Raw genomic sequence first — 27,518 nt, 5'->3', positions numbered from 1 at the left:
CCTGTAGTCCCAGCTACTTGGGAGGCTGAGGAAGTATGATTGCTTGAGCCCACGACTTTGAGGTTGCTGTGAGCTAGGCTGATGACACGGCACTCACTCTAGCTGGGGCAACAAAGCGAGACTCTGTCTCAACAAAAAAAAATAAGGGTACTTAAAAAAAAATTATCCCCACAGAAAAGCAAACAAATAAGAAACCATGGGAAAGATACTTTCAGAACAATGCCTATACCTTATAGCCTGGACAAATTGATAACACACACACAGAGTTTCCAAAATAACTTTTATTGCTATATAAAAAGTTAAGAAAAAAATAGATGCATATTTCTTCCTAAAAAATTATAAAATATTCAGGATATTTGATATTTTTCCATAAATGTGCTATGACAAATTTAAAGATAGAAATCTTTTTCATGTAAGATTTTTAGGTACCTTGTGGAGGATAAATAATAATAATTTTCTTTCCTCTATACTTTCCTATAAGACACAGCAGTTACAGTTTTCTGTTGGAGTTATCTATTAATTAAAAAAGGACATACCAAGATAAAAATTCCATCATATTGAAATAAAATTAGCATAAAGCTTCACTTCTTCCCTTGTGCTTTCAGATTGGGGTAGTTGCAGTCAATCAGTCTGCACTGGAATTTCCAACTCAGCAGGGGGAAGAGCCTAATTAAAAATGAGACACACTCTTTATTTCATCCTTTAGAAAATGGAAAACACTTGTCAGTATTCTTTCAAAAGTGTAATTGCTTTCTTTGTCATTTCACTGTAAAATCTGAGATGCTGTTTCCAAACAGCACAGCTTCAATGAAACTACGTAAGGAAAGGAAGGAAAGTGCTTTGGAGGGTGGATTCAGTTTGACACAAGAAACACAGGAAGCTGTATACTTTTGATGACATTAATTCAAAAAGTACATTCATTGAGAGAAAAGGCTTTAGTGTCGATTCAGATGAGTGTTAAAATAAAGCTTTCTTTTCTGAAATTAGATTATGGGGTAAACCAAGCCAGATTATCTATGCAGATGATATAAACTATAATTATTTGGGGAGGTTTCAATCACTGTTTTGGAATTGATACCTAAAGCTTTCTTCTCCCCTATTCTTTGTGGACTTTTTAATGAGATATTTTTGGTGGAGATGCTTTAGGTAGGAAGTATCAGCTTTTGAAAGATAAAGGTACAATTAACACTGGCATAAAAAGCCCATTATAAGAAGAGTCTAAAACAGAAAGGCTTTCTAGATATATTTTACTATGTATTGTTTTATTAAAGGCTGAAAAAGAAAGAAAAGAAGTTCCTGTAATATCTGTAAGCTTACCCTCACATTAGCCCACCTAAAAGATAAAATGAAGCGCTGAGATGAGGGCTGCTCAAATACTTTGCAATGGAGCTATGGAAGTGTACCAAATTCACAATTAACTTTTCACTCATAACCTCTTTGTTGGCCTATAGGAAAAGGAATGGGAGTCTCAATTCTTGGGGCTCAGTCACTATCCCCCCGCAAAGTGCCTGGAATGTTGTGCACCTCTATGTAATGAAGTATCTATTTCTCAAATGGTGGGTGACCATGCAACTACTCCTTCGACTTAGCACCAAGATTGTACCATGCTCTACTCACACTGAACTTAATTGTGCTAGTATGTGCCAGGCATCGGGCTGGGCACTGGGGATACTTCTGTCACTATTACCAATTTTGGAAATAGAATTAATTAAATAAGAAGAAAATAGCGTTATAATAGGGGAATCTTGAATGGTTCTCCACGAAGTTTAAGGGATATGATGGAGTGTAGCTAGTATTCAGTCTTTGGAAGTAATTACCAGTCATCTAAAAGAAAATACACTAAGCACCAAAACTGTTAAGTGTATTCTGTGTAAACTGCAAGGTTTTTATCCACATTCAAATGCTTCAGTTTAAGATTGCAGAGAAGCCAAAAATCAACCAAAAAACAAAAGGCATCATTTCAGCATAGGCACTACTCTAGATTTTAATTTAAGTCAGCCCAGAGCCTAGACAGAGATCTCCACCCATGAAAAGACATTACCTCTAACCCACTGCTGAGAAACCTAAAGCTCAAAATAACCCCAAAATTCCACAAAAAGTGGGAAGAGCCCTAACTGTTGCCCCAGAGCAGGGCAGACCATGAGATAGACCTCTTCTAGCTCTAAACTCCAAGTTATTCGGCAGCTAAGATCCTGAAGAAAAAAATTGCAATTAATCATGAAAGCTGCAGATATTCTTTTTTTCTCTCCTTCAGCTGCTTGAGTCAGAAGAAATCTATAGATATGCTTGCCCAAATCTTTCTGTCACCAAGACACAATTTTTAAGCTCAAAGGAGTATTAAGCCAGGATATGGCTTGTTGGCAGTGGCAGGGGTCCCATGATCTACTCTAGGTATGAGTGGTCCTTTTTCCTTGGTTATCTGGGGAATCTGCCTGGAAATCGAGCCAAAGGGAAAGAAGCACCCCTTAAATAGCCCCATTCCACCCTAGCCAATGGACATTTATTCAGAGGTGGGTTGAAGTAGGGGCAAATTAGTACAAGACAGAAAATAGCATAGTGATGTGGTTATAGTCACAGACTGAGGAGCCAGATCGGGTTTGAATCTCAGTCCCGCTGTGTATGAGCTGTGTGACCTTGGGTCGAATTCTTAGCCTCTCCCGGCTTCAGATCTCTCACCTGTAAAACGGAGCAGTAACCATATCTACCTTATCAGGTGTGTCTGGGGACTGAATGAGCTAATGCCTGTAAGGTACTTAGAGAATTGTCTGGCGCCCAGTAAGTTCCATGTAAGAACTTTTAAAAATAAGAAAAGAACCTTAGATAAAACTGCTCTTTGAGATTTGTAGAGCAGTTTATGCTGCTGAAGCATTCAGGCATGTTTTTATTCTAAGAGGTTTAGAATCTGGGTCATAAAAAGGACACCAACCGCAGGGAAGTCTTGGGACTAAGTTGAGTTTTAGAAAATCTTCTAAGTCTGACCAGAGAAGATGTCTTCAACTACCTATGACCCAAACACTGTTCCAAAATACCCTGATATAAACTCTGTTGCTAATTCAAACCCAAACAAGCTGGGGAGGGAATGGAAGGCTGGCAGGGGGGAAAGAAGCCAGTTATTTTCCTATTTTTTTTCCCTGTACTCTAACCATGATATCTATGTAGCAAAATGGTCTAAACCCTGTCCCAGGTATTCATAATCTTATTTTAAAACTTTAGGACTGGTTCTACCTGGTTCTGAAATTACTGGGCTCTTGGAAGTAACATGTCTTGCATGACAAGAGGCCAGGGACGCTGCCAGTTTATCAACCAACCAGTAGACATGTTTTGAGCACCTGTTCTGTGCAAGGCACTGTGTTGATGATTTGGTCCTCAACAAGAAAGAGGTAACATAACCACAATTTATATCTGCTATTACTCATATTGATCACATCCTTTCCAATTCATGTAAGTTCATAGGCCTCAATCAATACAGTCTTTCAAGAAATCTTCCTTTATGATTAAAAAAAATATTGATGCTATGCAGCTCAATTATCTTATGGCTAAATAGGAGAAGCTAAACTGTAGAGCTAGTTTTTAGAAGTAAAGTTATACTGATACATCTCTACAACATTTTACATGGTGGATCTCTGCACAGCCTCATCAAGGGCTAAGTTTCTTTTCCTTGCTGCTACTTCATTGTTTAATTTTGAATCTGATTTGTCCATGTTGTGGCCATAGCTGGTTGCCATGGAGCCTTCCACTCTCTCTACAGTGCCTCCATTTGGCTGAAGAAGGGTAGAATTCGGTTCGTTAGGGCGTTTCCATTGTGGTCTGGTAACTATCCAAAAAATAAGGGCCCCAAACACCAGAGTCAGAAGGCCAAGGGTATTTGCGAAAACACCTTCTGGTGGGAATGAACTGTATGGAGGATTCGACCTATTAAAAAAGCAGAAAGTGTGTTCAATTACAAACAGGGTAATAAGGCAACATGCAAAACAGCCTTAAGTTTATCTTCTCAAAATGCACAATGGTACAGCTTCAATGTAAATTTCCTTAAAGCTTGGTATTAAGCAGAAATTTAAATTATGCTATAATTCACCCAGTGGTATATCATACAATTGTTAAAAATCATAAATATGAAAATAATATAGCAGTTATAACAGCTGTATCACTTAAAAATCGAAAAAAAAATGAAACAAAAATGTAGGTACACTTTAATTACAATTAAGATAAAAACATACATATCAAAAAGATTGAAAAGGAATGCATAACTTTAACAGTTGTTTTGTAAGAGTGGTACAATTTGTTGGACTTTTTGGTCCTTCTAAGCTTTTAGTAGTATCATATTACATGTAAAATATAATAAATTGTTTTAAAAACAAATTTTTTAATGTTTAATATTTAAAAAGATTTTGCTGCATTTATATTACATTTTCCCAATGAACAAGTATTTAACGTATTATAGCTTAAGTATTATAGTCAGGAAGAATACACAACTTACAGGGTAAAAAGTAGTTTCTCGGTCACTCCCATAAGTACTGTTAAAATCACTGTTCCAAAGAGGAGAAGTCCAGAATAAACATGTATGGGCATTAAAAATGCTCGGAGAGAAAGTGGAGCCCAAGGAAGCAGAAAGACAGAAAAACCTACAAGAAGCTAAACACACAAAAAATTGCAAAGGTTATAATTTAATTTTAGGTTTCAACTAACATTAAATTATTTTCTAAAAAACAATATGTATAAAATGAGAGAAACTTTCATGTAGAACCAAGGAGCATAAAATGAAAAGTAAGCTTCCCCACCCTCAGTTCCACTACCTAAATGTAACAACTATTACCACCTTCTCATGTATCCTTCCAAAAAATGTCTATGCCTATAGATGCATATTATATGTATTATACATTATATATAGATGTTTTTAAAGTATAAATGGGATCTTACTATACATATTATCCTGCATCTTGCTTTTTTCTCTTAACAGTATGTCTTGGAGATCTTTTCTTATCAACACATGTTTATCCAGTTTATTCTTTTTAATGGCTAATATTCTATTTTAAGGATGTAAAATAACTTATTTATACAGTTCTCTATTGATGGGCACTTCTGTTTACATTTTTTTTGCTGTCATTAACAAGGCTGTAGTGGACATTCTGGTACTTACTTGTTTGCTTTTATCAATTTCGTAAGGTTGCCAAGAAGGAAAGGAAGTAAGAGATTTTTTTTTTAAATCACTAAACCCACATACATTAGGTCATACAATTTAGGCAGTTCAACCCAAAAAGCTGTGTGGAAAGAAGTTGACAATTTTTTTTCCTGAGGAAGAAGTGAATTCTGCAGAACAGTTATCTTCATTTCCTTGATAAATAAATCCCTAGTGGGATACATTTTTGCAGTGCAGACAGCAAGATTCCCAAATAAACTGAAGCCTGTTACACTTGGACAGTTTTGTTTTGTTGTCCCATGCACCTGCCAGTTAAGTATTCTCCTCTCTTCAAGAAAATAAAGATGACTTAGTGGCTGCTGAATTACTAAGTTTAAAGGACTATTTTTTTCAGGTACCTACTTAGGATCTATCACCCTAACAAAACAAGTATGAGAAGAGAAAAGAATGGGGAAAAAAGCACTAACATCACTGTTCATCTTTCTTAATTAAGCTCCAAGGACTAATGGGGGAGGGGCAGAAGAATGGAGGCAGGAGGAGGGGTCCAGAGCTCTCATACGTTCAGAATCAGCTTATGGTAATAAATGTAAAGTAATAAAAAATGCGGGTGATAGGCTGGTTTACATATTTTATTGTTTGCTTAATACCCAAAATGCCTGAATATATTAGAAATGGTTCAGAGGGTTACCCCTTAGTGGTTCAGAATATTCCTAAATGGCCTTCGGTGAACTTCAATGACTCCATTAGTATCAAAGGGCAAGCTTCCTGATATCCATGCTGTGTTTTCTATATGAAAATGTGGCTCAGGTTAAGTGACTGTCAGGGATTTAGCACAAATATATTTCTGTAAGTCACCATATCTTTCCTGTGACTTACCCATAAAAATATGTATTTCTCATATTCCTGTTCTCCTGACCAATTTTATTCCTGAGATTCTTACTGTTTTCTCTCATTTCTTTCATAATTTATCATGTATGTCTTTTATAATCCTGTAAGGTTCAATGATTTAAGGCGGACACAATATCAGAAATTTGCTTGCCGGATCCCCAAGCAATTTAACTTCCCTAAATCTTCCTTTCGTCATTAAAAAAATTCTTTCAGCAGGCCGGGCACAGTGGCTCACACCTGCATTCCTATATCTACAGTAGAGATGAAAAATGCCATCTTCAGGTCCTAAAGGAGCCTACCGCAAGATTTACACTTCTAATAACAGCTGACTGTGTCATTCCAGTGAGCAAGCCCTGGGCTAACCCTTCCCATGCATTATTTGGCTTTGATTCTTATGATTTTGTGAAGGATCATAAGCCTTAAATTATCACTGAGCAAACTAAATCCAGAGGAGTTAAATTACTTGTCCAAGGTCTCCAGCTACCAAATGGGTGAACCTAATTTCAACTGAGGTCTCCTTGGCTGCAAACCCTGCTTTCTAAACACTATTTGCTCTCTAGTTCTGAACACGGGAGAAGTTGGGGCCAAAATACCTCCCATTCAGCAAAGCCATGAAGTTGTGAAATGATATTACTGAGAAGCCCAGTTAGTACAAAGAAAATAACAGGGAAAAAAAATTGGGGTATTTCAGAGAGCAAAAGAGAATCTTGAGACAATTAAATATGTTTTTAATTCACCCAAGTTTAAAAATAGAATATATTGATATAATTGACTAATATTACAGAAAAAAAAAACTTACAGTAGGGAGATTATATTTAACAATAATTTGTTGTATGTTTCAAAATACCTAAAAGAGAAGAACTAGAATGTTCCCAACACAAAAAAAGATAAATGTCTGAAGTGATGGATATCCCAATTACCCTGATTTGTTCCTTACATATTGTATACTTGCATTAAAATATCACATGTACCCCCAAATATGTACAACTATTATTAATATGTATCAATAAAAATAAATTAATTAAAAGGAAAAGCAACGTTCATTTCAACAGATACAGAAAAAGCATTCTATAAAATTCCACATATACTCATTTAAAAAGTAAAGCAAAACCTTTCCACAAACAAGGACAGAGGAAATGAGAAGCTTCTATATGCAATAAGATATTAGAGGTATTCTCTTTAAAATAAGAACAAGTTAAGAATTCTTATCTCTACTTCTATACTTCTTACTTCTTTACACTTCTATATACTTTGATACTTCTATTCTCCTCAATTCTATACCTTGCTGGCTAGGACACAGAGGAAAAGACTGTATATGACAGAACTGGCATTGCAGATAAATGGCAAGAGCAGAGACACTTCAATAAATGTGATGGGGAACAGCGTATCCACAAAAAAGAAGCTGGATCACAACATCATACACTAAAGTTAATTCTAGATCAATTAATCACTTACTTTTCAAAGACAAAACTTTAATAGAAAGCATAAGAGAATGTTTTGACCTCAGGGTGGAAAAGGATTTCATAAACAAGTCACCAAAAGAAAACAAAACAAAAAATTATCATCTTAGAGGAAAAAAGATAACTCATTTGGTTGCATTAAAATTGAGAATTTCTTTTTTTCATGGCTGGGCACGGTGGCTCACGCCTGTAATCCTAGCACTCTGGGAGGCTAAGGCGGGAGGATCATTCAATGTCAGGAGTTCGAAACCAGCCTGAGCAAGAGTGAGACCCCATCTCTACTATAAATAGAAAGAAATTAATTGGCCAACTAAAAAATATATATATAAAAAAAATTAGCCAGGCATGGTGGTGCATGCCTGTAGTCCCAGCTACTTGGGAGGCTGAGGCAGTAGGATTGCTTGGGCCCAGTTTGAGGTTGCTGTGAGCTGGGCTGATGCCATGACACTCTAGCCCCAGCAACAGGGTGAGACTGTGTCTAAATAAATAAATAAATAAAATCGAGACTTTTTCATTTAGAAGGGATTGTTGCAATGATAAAGTAAAATAAATTGAGAATTTTTATTTATCAAAAACTATTAATAAGAGAGAAAATGCAAGCTTCAAACTGGAAGAAGATATAGCAATACACATAAATGATAAGGAATTTAATACAGAATTCTTACAAATCTGTTTTTCTTACAAAAGAAAAACAAACTTATTTTTTATATGGACAAAAGACATGAACAATTATTTCTTAGAAAACACTAGTGACATGAACATTAAAACAGGAAGACATCATTATAGAACCACTAATTTGGCAATAATTTAAAAGTCTGAAGAAGATGCAGGCTGGCAAAGACATGACATATGAGAACTCTTACAAACTGCAGGCAGGAATATAATTGGGGTCAACCACTTTGGAAACCAATTTGGCAGTATCTTTTTAGGTTGAGCATGTAATTCCACTCCTAATTATATGCCCAGAGAAACCCCTACATATGAGGACCAGAATATGTGTATATAAATGTTCAATGCAGCATCGTTTGTAACAGAAAACAATTGAAAATAATGCAAATGTCTAATAGCAGGAGAATGAGTAAGTAAATTTGTGCCATATTTATATAGTGGAATATACAGGTAAAAATGAATGGACTATAGCTAGAGCAATCAATATAGTTGAATCAGTAGAGTAAAAAAAAATCGCAATAGAATGTATATAGTATGAGACCTTTTTAAAAAAATGTTCAATTAAAAAGGTAAAATTATTATACTTAGTTCTTTGACTTGGAAAAATAAGTTTAAAAGCAAAATTAAACACTATATTATTTAATTAATCAATATTATTTAATTAAACAACACATTTTAAAATTAATCAATGTTATTTTAATTAAACATGTTATTTAATTAAACAACATACTATTTATTTAATCAATATTTTAAATTAAATGCCATGTTGTTTAGTTAACCAATTTAAACAACATAGTATTTAATCAATATTATTTAATTAAACAACATATTATTTAATTACTATATGATATATAAAACAATATATTGAGTCACAGTATGTGGTAAAAGTATAAAGAAAATCAGAGAATGAGAAAAAACACCAGGAGAGTGGTTACCTCCAGGGGTTGGGGTAGGTAGGGAATTGTGGGATTGAGGTGGTATTCGGTAGGTAGGTGGAGGTCCTATGCTTTCCAATTAGCTTGAATGTGGAGTCATGGGAGTTGATTTTATTATGATTATTCATAACTTCTACATACATACAATAAATAGTTTGTTATTTTTTTTAATGTCCCCCCAGGCTAGGTCTCAGAAGTTGAAAATAAGTCTATACTTGAAATGCTTTAAATACAATGTTGGAAGGGGTAAGCATGTTAAAATAAATCCACAGATATTAACAAACTATTTTCCCCAAATTTGGTGACAATTTACTTTCTCACTAGCAGTTTATGAGAGCACCCTTTGTCAATCTTATGGGAGAAAAATACTATTTGATTGTTTTAACTTACATTTCCCTAACACCTTAGTGAGGTTGAACCTCTTGTCATGTGCTTATTGGTGATTTAATTTTCTTCTATGAACTGTCTGCTCAAATATTTTGTTCACTTTTCTATTCAGTTGCCATTTATTGATTGATTGATTGATTGAGACAGAGTCTCACTCTGTTGCCTGGGCTAAAGTGCCGTGACGTCAGCCTAGCTCACAGCATTGGTTGCCTTTTTATTATTAATTTTTAGGTTGCTTATATATTAAACACATTAACCATTAACACATTACGTATGATCGCTCCCTTATCTCTTTGAGCAGTTTCTATTGACTTTGGTATCTTTTGTCACATATAATTTTTAAAAAACTTTTTGCAGTCAAATATATCTTTCTTTTCCTTTATGGCTTTTGAATTTCTTGTCAACCTTATGGCTTCCCCTACCTCAGACTAAACAAGTTATATACTCTATTTCTTAATTTTCTTTTTTCTTTTCATTGCCTTTGGTTTTTACCTTTAGACCTTTAACCTATCTGAAATCCTTTCTTCCTGTTGTGTGATATACCAAGTCCTTTTGTTTCAAATTGTTTTCTTCCAAATGAATAGCATTTATTAAATAAGCATTCTTTCTCCACTAAATTGAAACACCATTATGTCACAGAAAAAGTTATCATTCACACTTGGACTGGTTCTGTACTCTCTATTCTTTCCATGAATGTATTTGTTCCTGTGTTAATTACTTGTTTGGAATAAGGCAGGTCTCCCTTCACTTCTTTGTCAAACTTTTCTGGGTTATTTTTGGATATTTGTTCTTCTCCATAAAGTTTAAGACTCTTACTGCATTTAAAATCAGAATTATATTAAACATAATATTAGCAGCGATATAGAGGGAACAGTGTACAGGAGCAGAGAAGGGACCATAGGGTCCAGGGCCACCCTTAGCTGACAGCAGCAAGGAAACAGGGACTTCACTCCTACAATTGCAAGGACCTGGATTCTGCCAACAAGCTGAATTAGCTTGGAAGCTGATTCTACACCAGAGTTTCCCAGTCAGAGGCCAGGGGGGCTGATACCTTGATTTTGGCCTTGTTAGACCCAGAGGAAAGAAACCAGCCAAGCCAACCTGGACTTCTTTTGTATAAAAACTGTGGGGTAATAAATTTGGGTTGTGCTAAGCCATCAAGTTTGTGGTAATTTGCCATAGCAGCAATAGAAAATGAATAGCATTATTCATGGATTTTTTGAGTCCTTACCAATTTACTTTTCCTGGTGTAAAGGAAAAGTAAATTTTTGCTGCTCTCTTTTAGTTTACATGAACAGTTTATGTATTTTAAGTTTTTCTTTCAAAATAATAAAAGCATTTAAGTCTACATTCCTCTGAGAACTATTTTAGTTGAGATTCATAGATTTTAGAATAAGTGTTCTTTTTTATAATTTCTAGATATTTCTTAATTTTACATATTAAGATATAGAGCAGAGTATAACTTGGTTTTAGAGAATCCAGATTAAAAGGCATACTTGGTATATGAAATCTTTTATTATTATTATATATTATTTATTTACATATTTTACTTATTTGTGTATTATTTTACTTATTATTCTGTGAATTCATAGTTCTGGTGCCCCCTTAGGAGGAAATAGTTATAATGGAAACACATGTAAAGAATGCTAAGAAAACATTTACAGTCTCTGAATTGTTTCACTTTTTTTTTTTTTTTTTTTTGAGATAGAGTCTCACTCTGTTGTCCTGGCTAGAGTGTAGTGGTGTCAGCCTAGCTCATAGCAACCTCAAACTCCTGGGCTCAAGCAATCCTTCTGCCTCAGCCTCATGAATTGTTGATACTACTGTCATGTGTCACCACACCCGGTGAATTCTTCTACTTTCTGTAGAGACAGGCTCTCATTCTCAGTCTGGTCTCAAATTCCTGACCTCAAGCAATCCTCCCCCCTCAGCCTCCCAGAGTGCTAGGATTGCAGGCATGAGCCACCATGCCCAGCCTGTCTTATCTTTGATAAATACACTGAGACACTGACCTGCAAGATATAGAATATGACGACTATCAGTCCAACCCAGCCATGGAGACTGTACAGATGGGGAATGTTCCTGAAATTGCGGTTCTCAAACACGGCCACCAGAGCGATAATGGCAAGAATGGCAGCAACGGCGTTTAACCCTGCGTGGATGGATTTCATCAGGAGCTTGCTGCATTTCCAGGTCCATGGCAGTCTGTACACAGTGATGGCTATGGAGAGATGAAAGGGGATAGAATTTTTTTTTTTAAATCAACACAAAATGAACAGTTAGACACACTGGGCACTCCCTTTTGTGAAACCCTTTTCCTTTGCTGCTGCTTCTCCCCTCTTCCCCAGGTTATTCCTGCCTCTCGGGGGCTCTTTCTGGGCATCGGGCTGGCATTTTCTTCACTCCCAACTTGTGAAGGAACCTTGGTGCCTCTCAGGCTCAGTCCTCGGGCTTTTTCTCCCTCTGCACTCTCTGTGGGCGATTTCATTCACGCTTCCACTGAAATGATATCTACGTGGCAGGGACTCCAAAATTTACATCTTTAGCCCAGAACTGTCTATACTACAGACCCACAGAATCCAATGCTTTCTTGACATCTCTATATAGATGCCTCCCAAATATCTCAAACTTATTACATTCAAACCAAATTCTTAATCATACTGTTTTACGCCTGTTGTCACTTTTCTTCTTAAAAGTGTCTTACTTTAGGCTGGGCGCAGTGGCTCACACCTCAGCTCCACTTTGGGTCATCAGGCATTAGATTCTCATAAGGAGTGAGCAACCTAGATCCCGCACATGTGCAGTTTACAGTAGGGTTCACGTTCCTAAGAGAATCTAATGCCACTGCTGATCTGACAGGAGGCGGAGCTTACGCAGTGATGTGAGCGATGGGGAGCCGCTGTGAATACAGAGGAAGATTCGCTTGCTCACCCTGCCACTCACCTCCTGCTGTGCAGCCCACTTCCTAACAGGCCACAGACAGGTACTAGTCTGCAGCCTGGCAGGTGGGGACCACAGCTATAGAACACTAGAACTTATTTTTTTAAACTCTTATTTTGAGATACATGTACATTCACATGCAGTTGTGAGATACACAGAGATTTCATATATTTCTCACCCACGATTGCCCAATGGGAACATAACTAAAGTAACTGTAGTACAATATCACAATCAGGAAATTGACATCTACATAATCACTGACCTTATATAGAGTATCAGTTTTACTTATTTGTGTGTGTGTGTGTGTGTGTGTGTGTGTGTATGTGAATGTGAGATCCATCAGTATGTTTTATTTTTATTTTTAGAGATGGGGTCTCACTCTGTTGCCCAGGCTAGAGTACATTGGCACAATCATAGTTCATGGTAGCTTCGAACTCCTGGCCTCAAGCAATCCACCCAGCTCAGCCTCCCAAAGTGCTGTGATTACAGGTGTGAGCCACCATGCCCAGCACATAAGTATTTTTAAAATAAACAAACACAAAGCACTTTCTGCAGACTAATCAAAATCTAGAAACCAAATTGATGTCAACTCAAACACTGGAGTTTCCCCTCCTTGTGCTGCTTCTTCTCCTTTGAACATTCCGTGGCACACCCTATATAATTCTCTAGTTTTCCAGGAATGAAATGCCTCTTTACCCAATTCTCAATGACCTTTTTTTTTTTTTTTTTTGAGACTGAGTCTCACTGTGTTGCCTGGGTTAGAGTGCTATGGGATCAGCCTAGCTCACAGCAACTTCAAATTCCTGGGCTCAAGCAATCCTACTGCCTCAGCCTCCTGAGTAGCTGGGACTACAGGCATGTGCCACCATGATCGGCTAATTTTTTCTATATATTTTTAGTTGTCCAGCTAATTCCTTTCTATTTTTTTAGTAGAGATGGGGTCTCCATCAGGCTGGTTTTGAACTCCTGATCTTGAGCAATCCGCCCGTCTTGGCCATCCAGAGTGCTAGGATTATAGGCGTGAACCACCCACCGCACCCGGCCTCAATGACCTTTTATCCACAAAGTGGACCCTTTTGCAATCTGTGTGATTAGGCAGTAGTAAAATAAAATGTGCAATATACAAACACCTAATAACACATCTCCCCTTCTCCTGGTTTAGTCTCATTTATTACATACGTGTGCGTGCACGTGCACATGCACACACATGAGCCCTTGCTAGGTAGTAGATACCATGCTAAATGCTTTATGTTTATATTTTATTTCTCACCTCCATTCTGTGAGGAAGGTACAACTATTATTAGTATCGTACAGGGGAGGATGCTGAGGCAGACAGGTTAGGTAGCGGGCTCCACCTGAACTAGTGATTTAAAATTAATATGATTATTGTTGTTATCATTGTTATTGTTATCATTGTCACCATCATATCATCCAAGCACCACTGGGGAGGGTGGAAGAATCTTAGATGAATGAACTTGAGTATCTATACATGAAGAGGAAATATTCAGGATATATTTACCTTAAAAGCAAATTATGAACAATAAACCATAATAGCATTTTCTCTCCAACCTGGATCATGTTACATCCAAAATTCCAAAATTGAAACTCGTCTGTGATGTAGAAAGTCAGGAGTAATTATCATAACTGATAGGAATGTTACAAGCATTTCCAGGGGGATTCTGGAGGGCCTACCATTGATCTGGGTCCACAGGTGTATTCATGTTATAAAAACACACCCCTTTGATTTAGGTACTTTTCTGGATGTTTATTGTTTTTCAATAAAAGTTTACTTTTACAAAATGTTGCCAAAAAACAAAGAGGACTGTGTTTCCAGTGCAGACTTTTTACTCTTCCTAATACTATGGAGCATCGCAGAGGAATCAATTTTCCAAGTCAAATTTTCCATGAGTGGTTCATGCCTGTAATCCTAGCACTCTGGGAGGCCCAGGCAGGAGGATCCCTTGAGGTAGGAGTTCGAGACCAGCCTGAGCAAAAGTAAGACTAAAAACAGAAAAATCAGCTGGGCATTGTGGTGCACACCTGTGGTCCCAGCTACTCGGGAGGCTGAGGCAGGAGGATCTCTTGAGTCTAGGAGTATGAGGTTGCAGAGAGCTGTGATGATGCCACTGCACTGTATTGGGGTGACAGAGCAAGATTGTATCTCAAAAAGAAAAAGGAAATTTTCCATAAAACTGAACTCTATCCCCTTTGAGTGTCAAAACTTGATTTTTAAATCTTTTACATTTACTCATATGTTTCTCAGATTGGCTGCACACCAGCCTTCCTTCTCCAGCAGTAGCATGAATGGAGCACATTTTAACCTTTTATTGATGATTTGGGGTCATCAAGGAAACACCAATTATTATCCTATTACTACAGGAGGAAGCCCTTAGGGGTTTCCGTAGCAGGAGGGGTGCTCACCTCTGGTCTAAATGGGCAAGACAATTATGGTTTGAGAGTCCCTAGGTCTATTTAGAGTTTTCCTATCTCTTCTTTTAGTTCTGTGCCTACTCCAGCCCTCCCCTTTAGTTCCGTGCGTCATCCTGCCTCGCCCTTGATTCCTGCCAGCTCTAAGTTTTAGCTTATAAAATTTTACATTGCCAAAAATCTTAACATTCGTTAAATCTGGGTGGTGAGGACATGGGGGTCTATTATATGAATTTCTTATGGTTGAAAGAGTTCATCCTAGTCTTAAAGTTAAAACAGTGTTTTCGCAAGCTTGCACACCCAATAGCCAATCAGTCTCCCCTACTCAATAGGCAGCCTGGGGAGAGGTGAGGGGCTCTCGCATGAGTGAGGCGTGTGACCTTTAGCACAGGAAGTTCTCAGCATCTCTCCTGGCCACAGAGAGGCTCTGCTGCAGAGCTGACTATGCTTCAAAATGCTCTCTGGGTAAATGAAAGGTAACTGCAAAATGTTACATTTGCATAAGCTGTTTTTATGCTTGTAAAACTGTATAAATAACTGAAATATGGTGGACTTTGGGAGAAAACGGCAACCTTAACAAATCATATTTCTTAAACAAGAAGTTATTCTGAACAGCTGTAAAAACTGCCTGGAGAGTGGAATTTCAATATTTCTTGCTTCTTTGGCTTGGCACTTACCTAGACACCATTCCTGAGGTTCAATGAGAAGGAAGAAAAAGGTCTCCCAAGCCCACAAGAAGGGGAAATGGTACAAAACAGCTACTTGTGACCAAAACAAGGGTTTGCTGTTGGAGGCTCTGGTTGGTATTCCATTTTCCCCCAGAAAAATGAGGGGAAACAGGAACACAAATATGTGAGAAACACATTTTAAATCCTCTAAAAGGAAAAGATATTGGTGGTGGAACATGTTAGTGTGATAAACTGAAAAAGAAAGAAAAGGAACGGAGGAGGAATCAATACTAATTATTCTTTAAACAATGAAGTGGAAAATATAGTAACTTGAATTTGAATTTAATTATTAGAAAATTTCTCAGCTCCTACTTGCATAATCAAAACTCAGCCACATGTGAAAACAGCATTCTCCAAGATGTAATTTCTAGTTTGACACCAGCTTTCCATCCATACACCATTACAAAACCGTCTCTACATCCAAGCCTGTCTTACCGTAGGTAATGCAAATTTAGGATCTGTCAAAGTGTGTGTGGCAAAGGATGAGTTCTTGGAGACAGAGAAATGTCCCCATACATGGAAAACATTTTGACTCTAGTTCTTCTGAATTTAAATGTTGTGATTCACAAGAGTGTGAACATGTCTATCTTGTTCACCATCACACCCCAGTATTTAGCATAGAGCCTGGCACACGGTAGGAATTCAGCAAGTATGTGTGAATAAACAAAAATTTTAATAAAGCATGGCAATTTATTCAGTACTCCCAGCAAATGAGCAAATCCTCTTTTAATTGTTTTTAAAATTATTTTTTAAAATTAAGGTGTAGCTGACAAGTAAAAATTGTATATATTTACAGTGTACATGAAGTTTTGAAACATCATTGTGAAATGGTTAAAGCTAAATAATATATCCATCACCTTACATACTTATTTTTTGTGTGTAACAGATCCTCTTTCAAAATGCACAAATCAAAAATTCAAACAGGCTGCATGCGTGTGGGGCCCATGCCTGTAATCCCAGTGCTTTGGGATGCTAAGATGAGAGGACCACTTTAAGGCCAGGAATTCGAGATCTTCCTCCACAAAAAAGTTTTCAAAAGTTAGCCAGGTGTAGTGGTGGGAGTCTGTAGTCCTAGCTACTCAGGAGGCTGAGCTGGGAGGATTCCTTGTGCCCAGGAATTTGAGGTTATAGGGAGCTATGATTGTGCCACTGCACTCCAGCCTGAGCGACAGTGAGACTCTGTCTCTAAAAGAAAAAACCAAAAAAAAAAAAAAAAAAAAAACCCCACAAAACTCAAGATAAATTATACTGCTAGGCCAAGTATTAGCTAATATAAGATCAAATGGTCCTTTCAAATACGTAAAAAGTATTGTGCACTTGGACTCACTTAACAGCTTTGAGTGAATTGAAAAATAAGAGTAAGTTATTGAGTTTGAAGTACACTGGAATTTTAAAACACTTATAAATTCTACTTAAACATGGTGTGCCCATTACACTTCCCTTCACTCTTTCAATAAAGTAAGTATTATTTTGCCCTCCTTGGTAGAATGTTCAGAACAGGATTATCAATCTTTATAACTCCCTCAATCTTTATAATTTCCCTGTGCACCCAAGAGTTTGCCAGATTCTATCCAAAGGACCTCAAGTTTAAATGAAAAAGCAGAGAATCCTCTTTAAATAGAGTTCTTGAAAAGATTCCTGCAGTAGCTATCAAAGAGAATCAGAGCTTTGAAACATGCCCATGCATTCAAACTGTCCCACAGAGTGGATATCATGAAACCGAAAACCTCTGGAGAGTCAAAATGAAGGAAGTGATTTGGATGATTTGGAAGATTTTTTTCTTTTTTTCTGTTTCTTTTCTTTTCTTTTTGCATTTTAGCACTAGAAGTATCTCTTTGAAATGATTAAAATCCTCCCAAAGGCAGCTACTTGGTATCAAATATGTGTATGCAAGGGAAAAATTCAGTTAATTGGCTAGACATTTACAAATATCCAGAAAGTTTGTGCTGTTAGAAAGATCAGCTGTATTTTCTGGTGCCTCATATCAATATTATGACAGATTAGAAACAGTACTGGCTCTGATATCACCTGGTTGTCTGACCCAGAGCAGATGTTTGATCTCTAAAATGAGGAGTTGAACAGAAGGTCCCAGCCAGCTCTAAATATTTAAGGATCAGTATAACTTATATTTCAAAAAGAAAACCATAACTCATCTCTAACAACTCAAATGCAAACAGCTTGTAGACAATGGCTATCAAAGAGAATCAGACAGGGCTGCATCTTACTCATTTGTTCTACACAGTGTCTGGTATACAGTAAGAGCTTAATAAATGTATATTAGTTAAATGGATAGAATAATTTATGAAGGAATTGAATGAATGAACAACAACAAAACTTAGAAAATTACTAAGTCTGCACACTCACTTCAAAGCTGTTTGATCTTTTAAGAAAATTTCTATATGAAGAAAACAGTTATAACAAAAATTTCTTGCCTATCCTTCTTAAAAGGGAAGAATATTCTACCTTTTAAGGGAAAAATGTAAAACCTCTCAAAGTCAAGACAGAAAACTCCAACAGAAGTCACATATAAACTGGAAGATATGGACTGGAATTTGGGCCACAGATGTTATTTTGCTTGATCACCACAATGTTTTAGGGGTTTGGTTTAGTTTTTGTGGCTGGTTTACTTTTAGTTTGAACAAGTTTTTTAAAAATCTAGATTCTCTTGGGAAAATGGGAAGATCTGGCAACCTTGATCTGGCATCCCTATATATCCACAATCCACTAGAGCTAAGAAAAAGTTTCCTGTTTTGCCAATACCCTACAGTTCCTGTCTCTTGAATTATTAATTTACTCTGCTGCATGAAGATCTGATCTTTGGTTAACTGTCCTAGTAACAGATAAAGTGGTTTGTCACTAATGTTACTAGGCAACACTATATATATAATAAAATGACCCGATTGATAAACTGTGTCTGGACTGGGAGAAAAGATTTTAAAAATCTATAAATAGCTAATGAAAATGTCAATAGTTTGGAAACTATTTCCAGTGGTAACTATTCTACCCATATTCACTTCCTAGGTCTAGTATAACAAATTACCAGAAACCTAGTGGCTTAAAACAACAAGTTTATTCTCTCTCAGTTCTGCAGGCCAGAAATCCAAAATCAAGATGTTAGGCAGGATTGGTTCCTTCTGGAAGCTCTGTAGGAGAAACCATTTCATATCACCCTTCTAACTTCTGGTGTCTGCTGGCAATTCTTGGTGTTCCATTCCAATCTCTGCCCCTGTCTTCACATAGCCTTCCCAAATGTGTGTCTTTATGTCTCAAATCTCCTCCTTTTTCTCATAAGGACACCAGTCATTGGATTTAGGGCCCACCTAAATTCAGGATTATGTCATCTTGAGATCCTTAGTTATATCTGCAAAGACCCTACTTCCAAATAAGGTCACATTCCCAGGTACACCAAAGATTAGAGCTTGGACATATCTTTTTGGCAGACACTAGTCAACTACATATCCTTTGCAAGGATCATAGAAACTAGGACTATAGAGTATTACAAGAGATGTTCCTATGGGGCATGTTCCTATGGGGCATGGGGGCATTAAGCTCTGATGGCGCCAGTATGGATCTCATCTCCTGGTGCCTGAGCTGTCACCTGGGGAGAGGATAGCTTATTGAGGGCTATGTAGACTGCTGCTGCAAGGATGCCCCCTGGCAGGGAATGTCCGACACTGCCCTGCCAGCAAGCTCTCTCTCTCCCGTCCTCTGTCCTGAGTAGACTGGTGCCCAGTGTGGTCTCCGTAGTTTCTCATGTCTGAATGTTTTGTTGAATCCAGGAAGACACCCTGGTGGGTGGTATACACCCAATCCAATTCACCTATTTACTTTGTACACTTGATCCTTGTAGGTGAGAAACCTGCATTGACCAAACTTGCATTAATTTAGTAAATATTTACTGAATGCCTATCACATGCTAGGTAATGCTGTGGATACAGCAATAAAGAAAACAGACAAGATCCCTACCCCTCAGGGAGATTACATTCTAGAAGGAGAAGACAGACAATAAATTAATAAATAATGGTCAGAATTTGGATAATACTGTATTTTGAATCTGGAGTCCAAAAGATTTTCTGATGGAATGGATGAGAAGTAGGAAAGGGAAGAATCAAGGATGACTGTATTAATAGAATTTTGTCCTGAACACCTAGACAGGTAAAGTTGCCATTTACTGAGTCGGTGGAGCCTATGCGAGGAGTGGTCTTGCAGGCAGGAGCAAGATCAAGCGTTGAGATCTGGACATGTCTACTTGACATCCAAGTAGAGAGTCTGAGTAGGCAGATGGATATTTGTGTCTGGAGTTCATAAGACAGACTGGGTTGAGTATATAAATATGGGAGGGATAAGTGTATACATAGCACTTAAAGCCAAGAGACTGGATGAGATCACAGACCAAATGAGTGAAGAAAGAGAAGCCAAGTGCAGAAAATGTACCAAGGAGGAGTGAGGGGTCACTTATGTCAAATGCTGCCTTCCAGTCCAGCGAGAAGAGGACTGAGAATTGACCCAACATGGTGGCCATTGGTTACTTCCTTAAGAGCAATTTTGGCAGAGGGGGAGGTGAAAGCCTAACTGGAGAGAAAAGGAGGAAAGGAACTGGAAACTTCTGATATTGAGAAATATTTCAAAAAGTTATGTGGTAAGGCAAGTAGAGAATTAGGCAAGTAGTTGGTGGGGCATACAGGGTCGAGAGTGGTTTCTTTTTAAGATGATAGAAATTATAGCATGCTGGAAATAATCCAGTGGGGGAAGAAACTCAGTGATACAAGAAGAAGGGAGGAAGAATTGAAGAAGGCAAGAGGAGGCAGGGACCATACTTATGCAGTAACATTCTAAGGTGCCCCTGAAACACAGGTGCACTTCCAGGGCAATACAATGTCCATTCTTCCCCAAGGTTGACTAAACCAGGGCTTCTAAACTATCTGAACAGGAGAACCTGAAGGGAAGACACATTTACTTTAGATGTGATTATCATCGTCACAAAGGAGTGGCTGTAAAATTGCATTTTTTTTTTTTACTAACAATTTAATGATGGTACAGAAGTAGTCACTCATTCATTCGACAACCATTTATTGGTGTACCATGTGCCAGTTCTAGGTGTTATCATAGGTGCTAAGGATATATTAATAGCGGTGAGCAAAACAATCATATCTAAAACATTTTTATGAGTTACATTACTAAAATATCCATATGCATTTATTTATAACAAAAATGTGTTTTGGAAATCCTTTTTATGTTTTTGGACACACAATTACTTTGAGTTCTCTCTTTACGCTTTGTAAAAACCCTCATTTCTCTAAGATCAATAAGTTTTGTTATTAGTGGTGTCCCCAAGGCCTGGTTTGGAGTAGGTATTTGGGGCACCATTATCTCCATTTGGGTCTCCATTATCTTCATTGCCAGGTTTCACCACAAGAGCCTTTTAAAGTTGTATATTTAGGAGATCTTGGAATTTAGTCACTTTTAGATACATTTAACGGCCTTTTAGGAACTGCTCTTAATTTCTGTTAGTCTTCTAAAGGTTGCTTAAATGTAGTTATATCCTCTAACAAAATCATTAAACTATTTAATTTCTCTCCTTTCAGTTTATACAATACAAAGAGTTCTACATGTGGGAAAGTAAGGAGTATAGAATTTCCAAGACTTCTTTTCGCTAAATTCAGACACCTGAATTTCCTACCTTTCACTAAAGAACAGATTCCACCTTGCTGAACCTTTTAAAATGTCAACTGCCACTTTGAGAGCATTAATTTGTTTCAGTCTATTCTGTGGCCTTCTTTTCAAGGTTTGTTTCTCTGATTTCTCGGCAGTATACTTATTTCATGGGAAACATTCCTTTCAGAGAAGCACAAAGCCACTTCTAAACTCTTCCTCAATTCATGTCAGAGTTTGTTAGATTTCCCACTAGTTTAAAATTTTGTTTTAGTTTTAGATTCCCCATAATCTGTTATACTTTATTTTAGAATACATCTATACATTTTTCAAAAATTTGCTTGCAGTTCATGAGGAGGGTGGAGAGTGAAGGGGGGAGGGGGAGAAAGAGAGAGAGAGAGAGAGAGAGACTTATTTCATAACTTCTGTGTTAGCCTTGTTTTTTCAGAGCTTACTGCTCAAAGGTGTCTCAAAGGACTCAAAGTTGTTCTCACATAGTTTCAAATACTGCTTACTATTTGCAGATTGCGTTTGTAAAGTACTTTATGCTTATAGTGATCTCTAAATATTTGTGTATTACAGAAGGGAAAAACTCCATTACATCATGTTCATTATTATTATTTATTTATTTAATTTTTTGAGACAGAGTCTTACTCTGTTGCCCTGGCTAGAGTGCTGTGGCATCAGCCTAGCTCACAGCAACCTCAAACTCCTGGGCTCAAGCAATCTTACTGTCTCAGGCTCCTGAGTAGCTGGGACTATAGGCATGTACCACCGTGCCTGGCTAATTTTTTCTATATATTTTTAGTTGTTCAGCTAATTTCTTTCTATTTTTTTTTAGTAGAGGCAGGGTCTCACTCTTGCTTAGGCTGGTCTCAAACTCCTGAGTTCAAATGATACACCTGCCTCGGCCTCCCAGAGTACTAGGATTATAGGCGTGAGCCACCGCCCCCGGCCCATGTTCATTATTAGAGATCTAAAATCTCATGGCCTAAAATTTTCCTCCTTGCAGCAATTATGCAGTAAAAAATCCTGTTATAACATGGCTACTCTGTAACATGTGTTTCCCTCATGGCTCATGGAGTTTGAGTCTATTTACTCCCCCTCCTTGCACTGAAGACTTCCTACTACAGCTTGGAGTGAAGAGTTCATGTGGGTGGGGCAAGATATGGAAGAATTGGGGAGAACTATGTGTGTGTCTACATGTATGAAAACGTTTATGCTTATGTCAACTAAATGCATTATGTGATTGAAGTGCTTTGCAAATCTAGGATCCAAACAGTAAACAGAATGGCTAATGTTGACAGGACAAACACTGGAATGTTAACACAAATACAGTAACTAAATCTAAAGAACACAAAGTTTTCGTAAAAGCAGCAGATGAAAAGTTCCAAAATATACATATACATATTTTTGTCCAAAGTAAGCATAAACAGATTAAGTACAAAGTTAAGAGAAAATTAGAAAATCTTTTAGAAAAACTGTGTAATGGCATATAACATGAATATAGAGTTTCAAAGCATATTTTAGATGAAGATTTTTGATTCTCTAAAAACAAGATTTTGCAGAAAATAAGCATAGTGCCATAAAAACAGAGAAATGAACTTTGAAATTAAGGTCACTGAAAAGATTTAAACAACTTCCGTGGGTAGTAGGTAAGTTACTTAACTCCTCTCTGCTTCAGTTTACTCCTGTTACACCTGTGAGATAATGCACTTAGTGGACACAGAAAGCACTCAATAAATGTTAGCCATTGTGACTTTTTCTACTCTTTGCCAGGTCAGGGAACAAGTATTATCACTTGTGTTTCCTGTACCTTCCATTATGAGAAGATATTCTAAGACCTCTGAAAAGTTTCTTGGTATTAGGAGCTGCTCTGAGGAGTCAGACCGAAGGGAAGAAACTGGTCCTACCACTTGAGTCCACAGAAGGTATTGACAGCTCTGGCCAAACGTAAGGACTCCCCCATGAAGAAGAGTGCTTCTGGTGACAGCCACTTTGGAACTTGAGAATGTTTTTCTCATCATAGCGTAGTGGCAAAACAGATGGGAATTATGCAACGAAACGACTTAGATGGCCAGTGGTACTCATATCGGATGCCAATCTCATACCAGGGAGGCCTTCCAACGGTTGAGTAAAATCTTCCAGTACATCCCAGAGTGGGAGAATTCTGGTCACATTTACGAAGGCTCTAGCACAAGTTTAAAATAAACAGAGGGGGGAAAAACCACTTTTCTTTAGGAATAAGGTTAGCGTTGGGCTCTTTTGTTGTTTTTGTTATATTTTGGGTCAGCTTTTTTTTTTTTCTTTTTTTTGATCGCTTGTTTGTGGGGAGTTAAATATTGAAGAAAAGGCAGCCTGCTCAGAGGCAAGGCTAGAGGGTTCAGCCAGTGGGCACCTCTTTCCGAACCCTTTCTACTCCGCTGGATCACTTTCTGCGACAAAACCCCAATCCACCACTTTCTATTGCGTGAAGGCCTTGACTTCTCTTTTCAGAAAGTGGTTACAAGTAATAAACAGTGCCTGCCCACTAGCTAGAGGTTCCCTTCAGCCACACAGCAAATGAAGGAAACTGTCTGGACACTGGGAGGCACCCACGACGACAATAAACACTGCCAGCGACTGAGCCCGTGCTCCGCGCCAGCCGCACCCCCGAGAAGACAGGCCGGGGCGGCGGGCTCGGCGGGCCTGGCTCGGCCCGGAGCAGAGGCAAGCGTCGGGCGCGGCGCCCAACGGAAAGCTCCGCACGGGAAGTGTCGCCGGTCGGCCGCCACCGAAACAAGTTGGGCTCAAGACCGTCCATGGCTGCTCCGGGCAGCGAAACACCCTTCTGAGTCCCGGCAGCCCCCCGGGCTCGGCGAGTTTAACGCTGCACGAGCAGTGGCACCCGCGGCTGACCGGCCGCTGCACCCGGGGCCGGGAATGTTTCAAGAAGCAGCAAATTCTCGCCCCTCCTTTTGTCCCCGCCGCCTTCCCCTCCCAATTCGCAGCCTGCAAGCAGGGTTGGCGAAAGGCCTCGCCTAAAGGATGTTCCGCGCCCCGATTGCGCAAGCTGCGGGCGGCTTTCCCGGGCCACTGGGCTGCCCCAGCGCGGCTCTCGCATCTGCAGCCACTCGCCTCGCTGGGGTCTCGGGGAGCCCGAAATGCGTCCTAGCCACTCGCTGCAAAGAGTTCAGCAGGTGGGGCCGGCCGCGATCCGCTCCCCGCGCTGCGCCCAGCGCCCCGCGCTGCGCGTCCCCACCGCGCCCCCGGCCGCGACTCCACACTCGCCGCGGTCCGCCCAAAGCGCAGCTCTGCCCGGCCCCGCCCGCCGCGCCCGCCGCCCTCCCCACCGCGCTGCTCCCGCACCGGCCCCGCTCGGCTGGAGCTCCGTGGAGGACCCTCGGCCCCCGCCGCCCTCCCCACCGCCCCCAAGAGGTGCGCAGTACCGATGCCCTGGATGAAGACGAAGCCAGTGACCATGAACACCGGGTGCCAGTTAAACTCGAGATCGGTCCCATCCCAGCCGAGCCCCCCACGGAAGTGGAGGACCCAGACGAGGGAGAAGATCACCGACAGGAAGCCCACGAGCAGCGCCGACACCAGCAGCACCAGGAAGTGCTTGTAGCCGTCCATGGCCATCAGAGCCCCATACCCCGCGCCGCGGCGGCCGCAGGAACTCGGCGAGGCGGCCGCAGCCTCTGGGTACTGGCCCGGCGGCGGGACCCGGGCGTCGACTTCTTGAAGCTGTCTCCGCCTGCGGGGAGGGACTTCTCGGCCGCAGCCCTGGATGTGGGGCCTCCTGGGGGTGGGCAGCGGGCCCCGCTCGGAAATGGGCCCCACCCCCGGGATCACACGGCCGGGAGCTCTCGCTGCCAAGCTCGCAGAGGGCTGCGGTAACCGATCCAGTTGGTTGTTCAAAGAGAGCTGGGAGGATTTCAGACCCACCACTTTCTTTAAACTCTTCCCGCATCTCTTTGTGGGGTGCCTAAGTAGGGCAGTGGTGTGCGCTCTTGCTTAACAGAAGAGAGGGATCCCCTGGATGGGCTTTTGTGTGCAGTTTTAATTAATAGAGCCTCCGTAGCCGCAGTCCTAGAGGTTTGGCTGTCTCTGAGCAAGGAAGCAACGAGGAACATGTAGGGTGGTGATGTGGGCAACAGGGGGCTTGGCCTTATTTAGAAATGAGATTACTTGCAGTTTGCTGTGGAAAGAGGGAAGACAGGCACCTCCTGGCCCCTGGACTTGCCTGTATAGCGTGATAAAACGGATTTTAAAGGTGCCCACCCTCCCAAACCAATTTGAACTAAAGCCCCGCCGTGATGAAATGGAGCTCGCTGCCTGCCTTTGTTCCAACATTATAGTGTAACTATTCTCCACCAGCCAAAAACAGTGTCAGCGATATTTATTGCTATCACAGAAAAGGATTCCAGAGTGCATCTGGGAACGTAAACTTCTAGCCCTCCTCTGTAGCTCATCTATGAAGACTAGTTTACCATATTGCCTTGTTGCCATCTTGAAAGACCTCAGAATGAGCAATTAGTGTATGAGGGTGATTTTCAAAAGAGGAGTTAGGTGTGGCCAAGGAAGTAGGAGTGTCAAGTGCCGGTGGAGGGGCAGGATTAAGGGCTAAGAGTAAGAGGCCGCAGACTTCACCTGTGTCATTATTCTTCTGTTGGTGGGCAGAGTGAGCAAATAGAAAAGAAGGAGCCCTTTCCTCAGTAGGAGGCTTTCTTTGATCTGGCCCCAGCCTAGCCCTCCACTCTAATCCCTTACCACAACCTGACTGGTCCTGGATGTCCTTGGCTGTGAACTTCTCGGGCAGCCCCTGCCTCGAAATTTGCCTGACCCCTTCTCCACCGAGAAACCTGCCCTCAGTCTGCCCATGCCCCTTTTCCACCCACCCACCTCTGCCTCCAATGCCTCTCGGAGTCACTTATTAAGATGTGCTATAATGACCTGTGGCTGTCTCCACTCTCCAGACTGCCCCCTTGACGGCATTAACTGTCCAATTGATTGTTTTATTTTTCCTTGGCATGTAGTAGTTACTTGATAAACATTTGTCAGAGGATTAATGGGACTGAGTATATCAAACAGCATGCTGGCAGAAAACAGATGGCACATTCCAATTGGGTAATTTAATAATGAACGGGACTATTTAAATATGAAGTTGTGGGCAGGATGTGGGAAACCACAGGCTGGTGCAGTGCCCCGGGCCTGAAGGGGAGAGGGTTACTGGAATGCAGAGGGAAAACTGTGTGGAGAGGGGAGTCTGACAGAGGTCTTGAGTGGAGGGATGCAACCAGCCTGCAGGGATCCCACAGGGAGAAGGACTGGGAAGAGGGGTAAACAACCCAACCTTCCTCTCCTACCCTCTGATCTTCTGCCTGGGGTCCCCCAGTGGCCCCCAGTGGCCAATCAGAAGCTAAACAGAAGCCAGAGGGCAGTCAGTGTGATCCATTACAGGTCAGCTTCCCAGGACACAAGGCAGAGCAGAGCAGGGTGAGAGGAGATCCATAGGACTAAATGGAAACCATCACTGAATCTTCCAGTTTTATTTGTTCAGACTTTTTTGTTCCTGAGTGCTACAAACATTCCCTGTTTAATGTTATGCTGTTTCTCTTCTGCAACTGTTAGCTAGTAGTTCTGTAACAATAATGCCATCGCATCACTATTCTTGTCCCTAAAATTATCTAGTCCTTGTCCCCAGTTAATTTCTTCACCCCTTGACCTGACACCTTCACTCTACTCTCAGCTGATTTTGCTTTGCAGCAGCAGTAAATGAGAATCTCTGGGCTTCCAGACTCCATTGCACAAAACATCTCAGGAGAGTGAAAACATGGCCAGGGGTACAGATGGTGTTGAATCGTCTTGAAGTTACAAGTTAAACTGAAAAAATTTCAGCTTTTAAGTTGTCCTTTAAGGACCTAACTTTGATAAAACCTGTCACTTAGGAAAGGAGAATTTTCAATAAATACTGTTGTGGCTTAGTGTTAACTTTTTAAAAACACAGTTGTTCAATGATAGAAGTTTCCCTCAGGAGATGACAAGCAGTTTGCCACTGAAGTACCTAAGCAGACTCAATAACCTGCTAGCAATGCTATCTAAGTGATTCCTGACATGGGGAGTGTGGGGGGAGCACTGAACAAGATGGCCTTCCTGAACACCTGTGATTCTAGAAACATGTTGATAGAATTTTTTTGGCTTTTTATTTTAATTTTTTTTTGCTAACAGAAATGTAGAATGTTGAGTAAGGAAATAGGTAGTGAAGGGGTGGAGAGGGAAAATCCAAACCCCATCCAAGGGCAGAGGAGGTACA

General features: G+C 39.9%; 1 protein-coding gene across 2 annotated transcripts; it reads right to left on the bottom strand.

Annotated features, from left to right (window-relative positions):
* Nucleotides 1–263: 263 nt before the first annotated feature.
* On the bottom strand, nucleotides 264–24,954 carry CYBRD1 (cytochrome b reductase 1). Of its 2 annotated transcripts, XM_012781926.3 has the most exons (4): nucleotides 24,652–24,952; nucleotides 11,489–11,697; nucleotides 4,478–4,632; nucleotides 264–3,912 (listed from the first exon to the last, which is right to left on the bottom strand). In XM_012781926.3, exons 1-4 carry the CDS (start codon nucleotides 24,842–24,844, stop codon nucleotides 3,609–3,611), a joined length of 861 nt encoding a protein of 286 aa, XP_012637380.3. In that variant the 5' UTR covers nucleotides 24,845–24,952; the 3' UTR covers nucleotides 264–3,608. The 2 variants fall into 2 exon arrangements, with proteins under 2 accessions (XP_012637380.3, XP_075861767.1); XM_076005652.1 differs by lacking the exon at nucleotides 11,489–11,697 and having other exon boundaries at nucleotides 3,655–3,912; nucleotides 24,652–24,954.
* Nucleotides 24,955–27,518: the final 2,564 nt, after the last annotated feature.

Source organism: Microcebus murinus, chromosome 8 (genome assembly GCF_040939455.1).
Source record: "Microcebus murinus isolate Inina chromosome 8, M.murinus_Inina_mat1.0, whole genome shotgun sequence".
NCBI lineage: Eukaryota > Metazoa > Chordata > Mammalia > Primates > Cheirogaleidae > Microcebus > Microcebus murinus.
Note: the sequence above shows the minus strand (reverse complement) of the source record. Positions and strands in the feature narration are given on the sequence as shown.

Coding starts and splice junctions, on each gene's coding strand:
- CYBRD1 (XM_012781926.3), bottom strand. CDS start 24,844: ATGGCCATGGACGGCTACAAGCACTTCCTGGTGCTGCTGGTGTCGGCG. Junction 11,698..24,651: donor CGTCTTCATCCAGGGCATCG/GTACTGCGCACC, acceptor ATCTCTCCATAG/CCATCACTGTGTACAGACTG. Junction 4,633..11,488: donor TCATATTCTATATCTTGCAG/GTCAGTGTCTCA, acceptor TTGTGTGTTTAG/CTTCTTGTAGGTTTTTCTGT.